Source organism: Anopheles arabiensis, chromosome 2 (assembly GCF_016920715.1).
Source record: "Anopheles arabiensis isolate DONGOLA chromosome 2, AaraD3, whole genome shotgun sequence".
NCBI classification, from domain to species: Eukaryota; Metazoa; Arthropoda; class Insecta; order Diptera; family Culicidae; genus Anopheles; species Anopheles arabiensis.
This window is the reverse complement of record NC_053517.1, coordinates 111336675-111344927: the sequence shown is the minus strand read 5'-3', so window position 1 is coordinate 111344927 and position 8253 is coordinate 111336675. Positions and strand designations below refer to the sequence as shown.

The 8253-nt window shown below is 50.0% G+C and overlaps 1 protein-coding gene across 1 annotated transcript; it reads right to left on the bottom strand.

Moving 5' to 3' along the window:
* Positions 1 to 97: 97 nt before the first annotated feature.
* Positions 98 to 2209, bottom strand: LOC120894056 (protein abrupt). The gene is made up of 2 exons (XM_040296405.1): positions 1626 to 2209; positions 98 to 1521 (listed from the first exon to the last, which is right to left on the bottom strand). Exons 1-2 carry the CDS (start codon positions 2138 to 2140, stop codon positions 333 to 335), a joined length of 1704 nt encoding a protein of 567 aa, XP_040152339.1. The 5' UTR covers positions 2141 to 2209; the 3' UTR covers positions 98 to 332.
* Between the last annotated feature and the right edge of the window lie 6044 nt (positions 2210 to 8253).

Below are 8253 nucleotides of genomic sequence, written 5' to 3'. Positions count from 1 at the left end.
TCCGCGCTCCCTTCACTTAATAGACCTCCGTCGTCCCGTGCCCTCTTATTACTGCCTCCTCTATTCGCTCTTACGTCTAGGACACTACTACTTTGCATGCTAAATGGGAGCAACTTTGTTTATTTTTTACACTAAAACGATCGCAACCCACCGATCCGATACACGTGCACGAGGCTTTTGGTGTACCACACACATGCACACACACACTGTTTGTTTTGCGGAATGATAAATAAATTCTAACCGACCCGATTCCGATGCGCCGATTTGCCTTTGGTGGCTCTGGAAGTCCTCTGCTGTCCTGATAATCCCCTAATAATCCCTAATCTCGATCCCTACTCGATGTTGTGCACGTGCAACGGCAACGATGGTGAGGAGGGAACGGACAGTGGCAATGGAGGTGCTGCCGATCCCGCCGCCACCACCGCCGGTGCCGCTTCCATCGACGATAGCGACCGGACCACCAGTCTGCCCTCGGGCACGGTCGAGCTCGAAGTGTTGTCCTCCATCATCACATCCAGCTCGTCGTCGTCCCTTCGGTCGGAGTGATTGGCCACGTCGCCGGCGCTGGCGACGCTGCTCGTCCTGTTGCCGCCTGCCCGCCGCCCGAGCTTCTGTAGCGCAAGCTGCCGGTTCAGCTCGGCGGTCTCTTTGTTGATTTTAGCTGTTTCTAGTTCCGTTTTCAGTATCTGCATCCGCAGATCGTGCTCGCTCTGGTGGTGCTGCGTCTCCATCTGCTTCTTCATGCCGGCGCTCGCACTTCTGCTGGCGGGCGGTGGAGGCGTCGTGGCTGCTGCTGTTGCTGCGGCCCGCTGGTGCGCCGCCACCATCGCCTCGTGATCGTCATCGTTGATGAGTGCACCGTTTGCGGCACCGTTTGCGAGACCCTGCAGAAGTTGATTGGCTGCCGCTGCTGCTGCCGCCGATGCCGCAGCACTGTGGTGCGCCATTCCGGTCGGTGAATCCGGTGGTGCCTGCTGGTGGCCAGCCGTGGTGAGATTGTGTGCCTCCTGCATTGCATTCTTCCAGTAGCCTGGCTCCATGATGCGGTTGAACCGCGACTTTAGCATGTTGAGCGCCTCGAGCGTGTTGTTTAGATCCATCTGCGAGAGGTTAGCGCTGGCATTGCCGCCTCCGTGTGCGGTCAGATCGGCCAAACTCGACTCACTGCCAAACGCTGTCCGGTGGTAGGCGTCAAGGCTTTCGAGCAGCTTGTTCCCGCTGGCCGTGTTGTTGTTGTTGTTGTTATTGTTGTTGTGGTTGCTGCCGGATCCGCCGGTTCCGCTGAGATGGTGATGATCGCTGTTGTTGGCGAGACGGCTCGCAAAGCTGGACGCGATCAGCTCGTTGAACCGACTCTGCACCGCATCCGCCGCCGACGACGGTGTGCCGAACGGGGACGAAGTGCTCGAGAGCCCCCGCAGGCGCGGGTATTTGGCCGACGGACCCTTGTCGTAATCGTCCAGCTCGTCCTGGGAGTCTTCCTTAATTTGCACCTCGCACAGATTTTGTGATGTTTTATCCCTGCCATAGTAGATGAGAAAAGGGGAAGAAAGGGGGAACAATTAATCACAGCTCAGCAAGAAAGTGAGGCAAGCGAGGCACAATTGAATGCTCCTCCAACTTACCACATCGACGAGCTTTCGTCGTCGTTCTCGTCGCTGCAATCCTTTATCGACACACCCTGCGGCAGGTTCTCCTCGAGCGACAGCTTCATCTTCGAGTAGTCCACATCGTCCATCAGCTCGTTCTTGCACACCTTCTTCGCCTCCTGCATAAAGTCCCAGATCTCGAACGTGAACTGGCTCGGCTTCTTGCGGTCGGCCACCTCCTGCCCGAATCGCTGTATCCGCTGCTGGTAGTCAAGCATTTCCGCCCGCGTGCAGGCCTTCATGCGGCGCCACTGCTCCTTCAGCCGGTTGCAGTTCCGGTCCGTACCGAACGCGATCGCAAACTGCTGGTGGATGATCTTCCAGGCTCGGTTTTTCAGCGTTGTCAGCGCACTGTCCAGCCGCTTGTTCTCGATGATGTGCATATCCTTGCGGCAGAGCTCGAGCAGAAAGTGTTTCTCCTCGTACGCCCAGTTCTGGGTGCGCTCGCGCTTCTTGAAGCGCTGCGCCTGCCCGATCGTGCTTTGAAGCATTTTCGAATGGGGGGGGGGGAGATCGATGCGCACACACACGCACGTAGTGTTTAGCTAGGAGTTGGAGTAATTTGATCTGAAAGAGAGTGAAGAAAGAATGCAAATAAATGGTTAGTGAAATGATCACGATCGCGATTTCAACACAAGATACACGAGGCGAGCCTTCAAATGACTTCCTTCCGCTTGCAGTCGTAGCAGTTCCTTCTTCTGGAAGCTGCAAATTTTCTATAATCTTCCCAACACACAAAAGATGGGCAAGAGTCCACGAACCACGGGTCTCGAAATAATCTTTCCCACTTTGGGCATCTACTATTTGGAGTCGCAAACGCGCTCATGTACACAACACAAAGCCAAAAAAAGGGAAACATAATTATATTCGATCGTAATCGCTTTCCCTACACACACACGCAGACACACACGCACACAACGACTTGATGGACTTGATTTGCTTCCAGCTTCATCGCACAATAGAAACACTTCCTTCGTCGGCGTAATCAACCTCACACTTGCTCTTATCACCTGTTCACCATCTAACGGTCTTTCCCGAACGAAACAGGGTCAAAAGAAGCTGAAACTCACCTAATATGAACACGTTTTTATCGTATTTTTCGTTGGTTAGTGTACGTTGTGTACTTTGCTGTTGTGTACAGACAGACCGACAGTAAGTTAGAACACCACCAAACACACACCCGACCCGCGTCGCTGCTAGAGGTGCTGCTAGAGGAGGATGTTCACTTGCACCGTCTGTTCGCACATGTGTGTCACTTAGTGGTTGTTGTAATAATAATCATACTTCTTAGCATAACCATCTTTTAAATCGTGGTGCCGTGGTGCGGAGGGAAAAAGCTGTGCGATCCAACTAAGAGGGTACAAGCGCAGAAGGTACAGAGAAACGGGGGAAAGGAAAGGTAAAAAATCAAAAGTTTGCCTCTATCTATTTTCTCCCTAATACTTTTGGCATACATATACAATAGCGAGAGAAAAGGTACAGAAGAGGAAAGAAGAGAGAGAGAGAGATAGACCGTATGTAAGTGCAAAGGAGGTACGTACAATCGAATATCTAATTATTACCTCCTTTATTCTCCTATTTTTAAATAAACTTACGCGCGCTTAAAAACCTTCAGCCTCTTCAAAATGCCAACTACTCTTAGAGGGGGAAGGGCACGCGAGACGAAGAAACCAGGAAAGGACAGGTATAAACACACACACACACATGCTCACAAACACCCATACAGACACGACGGGGAAGACGACGATCGACAACGATCGACGAGTTAAAATATTAAAGCATTTCAGTTCAATAGAAGACGAGATCGCTCGCGCGCAGGGGCACTATTTTTTGGGTGGAGGTTGTTTTCTCATTTAAACCACACACACACACACACACAGACACACATAGACCGACGATCGATCGGTACGCACAAGCGACAGGGTTTCCGAGATAAACGGCCAACCTAAGATCGAAGGGGCGATCGCGTGTTAGGGGCGCAAGGTTTAAGAGCCGGCCGAGTAACAACACAAACGCAGCAAGTACCCATCCCCCTCCGACCCCCCTGGTACCCCCCCTTTCTGCCGAGTGACTCAGAGGGGAACAATTATGAACAATCGTCATCATCGTGTACCGGTCAGTTATGAGTGATGATGCTGTTGCTTGGTTGCTGCTGGTTGCTGCTAATGCTTGCGTAGTTTCTGTTATTATCTTTATCGAATTTATTCAATACCATGTGCGCAGGGGTTTCACCCCTTATGCCCCTTCGTTCGTCCCGCGATCAACTTGAAGCGTCCTCCTTTATTTTTTGCTTTGAGTCGAAACGATTTTTTCCCTCTTTTGAGGATTAAGCATCGAGACCGAAAGGAGGCAACAAAAAGGCAACAGACAGCCCCGCGCGTATGTTTGTACTTAAATGTGTACGAAGAGTGCAAAGGGTGGTGGTGGTGGGTTGGGTTTTTTTCCTTCACTCACAGCACACAGACTTTCAAACCAAATCCTCAGTACGGTTAATTTTTTGGTGAAGGTTAGAGGGTGCGCGCACGTGAATAAGTTAAATTCAATTCAAAAAAATCCCCCCCATTTGTCTAATACCAAAAGGCCGAATTTAGGAAGGGAGGTAAAGCTCACATTTGCGCTCAATCACGTCAACTACCTTTAACACTAGGCACCCGTTGCCAGTCGTCATCGCCGCCGTCTTCCCAGCGAGAGAGCTAAGTCGAGTGGATTTGTGGGCCTTTGTTTTGTCGATGAAGCGTCGAAAAATCTCGCATCAGCGGGGAGACTCGTATGATTAAGAGCGTCGAGAGCGCTGGGACGGTACTAACGACTGATCGTTGAATTTTTGGCCATCGGAACAGGATCCAGGGCCCGATGGCGGCGGCGGCAGGGGGGGTTCGTTGGAAGGAGGGCGCAAATACACTTACTGTTCGTCACATACACACACACACACCAAATCTTGCTTATTTCAAAGCACATGCTGCGGTGTATGTACATGGGGAGGAGAGTTGTACTTGTGTGGCTGTATTTAACATATTCGGACGATTGAGCCCCCCCTCCACCCTCAAAAGGTATGGTAATTAATCGATATTGTCCCACTTCTTTCACACATTCATAATCGACTTGCTGGCCCAGCCAACCAGCCAACCAACCAGGCAAACAAACAAGGGGACTAAGCGAGTGAACAAGACACACACAAAAAAAACAAGCAACATATCAGCGATTATATTTTGAATGGTTTGGAGAGATGTTCGCGAAGGTGACACAGGAATACGGCCAAAAAAATGTGGCATTTTGCACCACACCACCAAGCCGCGGGTCCGGAATTTTAGGCAAGCCATCTTCTCCTCGCTGGCAAAAGGTTATATAACCAGTTTGAAGAATCCTCGATCGCGCGCTGATCAAGCGCCGATCGATTGGGTTGGGTCGCCGATCTTCACACGGGCCGCCCGAAAAAAAAAAAAATCACCGAAACGGAAGCAGGTCAATGTTGGCCAAAATTCGCACACCACAAACGATCTGGTGGCGATCTGATTATGAAGCAACGGCGATGGACGAAGTTCATCATTAAGATATGGTGTTAATATATGATACCGTGTAGTGCGCGTATGTGGAATTCATTCACAAGAAGCAAAAAAGGCTGCTTGCTTCTTGCCCATGCATTGAAGTCTCTCTTGTGCTTGGCTTGATCATCGTGTATGCTAAACGAGCAGCTTAAATCGCTTTCGGTGCGTGTGTTTAAACGTATCGAAATGAATTCGCACGCTGTATTTAACGGCCTCGGGGGTAAACAATGAGCTCACCGGGAAGAAATAACTACTATAACTACAACTTACCTTCTCTTTCTTCTTCTCTCTATCTCTCTCTCTCTCTGCACACTGATCGATGGTTTGCTATAATCACTAACGAATCGGAAGGAATTTGACTGACTGACTGGATCAACCACTGCTTCTCCTAGTTACAGTCGGTACCAGACGGCGTAGAGATGTCCGTTAGCACCTTTTCACGGACGGATCATACAACACAACACACCACACCGCGTACACAGCAAACACGATCCGACACGGCAATGAAGTTTATGGTGGAAGATCTTTGCTCTTGCCTCGGGATAACCAAACATATTCGTCGTGCAGGAAGTTTACCACCAATCGGGGGGAGGGGCTGGGAGCAAAGGGAGAGCAATTTTTGACTGTCACTATTTGCTATTTGTCTTGTTATCGTCAATCCCGCGCGCGCGTGTGTGCGCGAGTAAGGGGCTAACAAGGGGCGATCAGATTTAGCACGATCTTGGGCACGATTTCACACACTGATTAGCACACTGTGAGCACACACACACTCGTATAAAGTGGTACCCCGCTTTTTCGACAGGCCCGTTTTACAGAGCTTCAACTAAACGCTTGTACTTAGTTTCAAGAATGCACCAACATCACGCCCAGCACTACTATCACAAAAGAGCGATCCTGTCTTCGCACCAGCAGTAGCATCGGTTTGCTTAGTCACTTAATTCCCGCAAAACTAGCGACTCATCGTTCGATCCGTCATTCAACCACGATCGAAAGACGACGCGCTTGTCAGGATGCGCGGAAGAATGCGATTCCTTCGATACCGAAGAACTGTTCCAGCATGTTCCGCAGCACCGTGCGATATCAACGCCCGACCACAGCCACGCACCGAATGAGACGTCCCGAAGACGACTGGTACGCACCTGCCCCGATCGACCGGAGCCTGTTCTCTGATCGAACCGACGGATCGTCTCGAGTGATTTTTGGGGTGGGGTAAATGAAAACAAACAATAACCCCGCACACGACGACCCACTCACCCTCGGAAGGGAACCACTGACCACGCTGGCTGGCTGGCGGGTGCGCGAAAACTGTGATTTTCTTTTCACGCCACAGAATCCTCTTCTCTTGCGCACGCGCGACCGTATATACCGCCGACGCAACCACGCAACGATCTCGCGCAAAACGGAGCAGGAGTTTCGTCTTCTGCCGCTCTCGCTCGCGCCCACTGCCAGAATGGGACTGGAATGGTTTTTGGCGGACACGCTTCCGACCGATCGACTGCTGGCTGGGTGTGCGCGCTCGTAATAAAATATTACTAATGACTAAAATTGATTTTCCCTCGAAACCAGCACCAGGTATTTCGGGATTCCTCAGCCACACTCACACACAGAGAAAGAGCATGAAATCGTACACGCAAACACACTACCTACAAACTACCTCACCTCAACACCGATGATGATGATGATGATGATGGCCAAAAACCGAGGATCATGCGCAAGGGGGTGGTAAGAAAGATCTCGGTACACACAAAAGCACGAGTACAAAAGGGGCCGGCCAAGAGACCGGGGTCGGGGAGGGTGTGTTGTCTGCATGGCTACGGAAGAGGTAACGAAAATAACAATGCCAATACACAGCATCCGTAACGAAACGGAAAGAGAACGGACACACAACCGGCATATGCAGGAGAGCGAGACGAGCAGGCACCAATAGAGGCACCACAATTACACTCTATTGACCCACACACAGCCAAAACGCGCGTCGAAATCTCTGAATGGGCTAGAAAGAGGAGGCGAACCATCATCATCATCATCACCACCAACACCCCAAAGGTTGACCGGGGGAAGGAGGCGGTGGTGGAGAAGACGTAAGGTGCTTAACAGGAGGGCGAAGAAGCGTAGTCGAGTAACAAAAAAACCTACCTTATTTGTTTACCGTATTTTCGGCTGACGAACATTTGCTGTAAGTACACATCCACCATGCACACGGGCACACGACTCCAACTCCAATCAGAGCAGTGTTGCCAGCTAGCGCGAGTTTAACTAAGCTACAGTGAGCCCACTTGCGCTCAACACACATGCACACAAACCGCCGTCAGACGTTCCTTTTGCTACTGCCCAAGGGGCACCACACAGTATCACGAAGTAGGCTATGGCTGTGCTTACTTCTTCGTCACACAATGTAACCAATCAACTAGGACCAGCATCATTAAAGTGACAACAAAAATCAGTCCACGTGCAAGCGGACCACACCTTTGGCGGCAAACAGATGTGCGTTTGTGTCCCTTTGAGGTCCTTGATGGCGGAATCTTTTGCGCCTTTTTTTGTTGAGAAAAATGATCATTTCAGAGCACACATACAGAAGCACAAATTTAGCAAAGGAATGTATGTTTAATCCTCCTTTTCTAAAGGACGATGTGTGGCTGTGTGTGTTTGTGTCCTTTTACCTCGCTTTCATCAATGAAACAATCGGTAACGGTTGAATAGGACTGTGAGTGTATCGCTTGGGAACGGTTTTACCGACAAATACTTTGAATGAGTTAGCAGATTTTGAGGTTTAAAAAAAGTCCTTTAAAGGAAAAAAGGGCTTCAACGGACAAATTCTAATTCCTTCCCAAGACATGCACGAGAAGTATTTTTGGTTGCTATTTTCATGCCAATTTGGTTTGGAATCGACACACAACAATACAACCTCCTTTTCGCGCAAAACTGCCGTGAAAATTCGTATCGCTTTTTTCGGACTACTCCCCCGATTTGACCAACACAAAAAGCACCCCTCCTCCCACAGCCATGCCAAAAACAAAAAAGAAGATTTCAAATGGAAAGGACCGTAATCTCTCAATAAA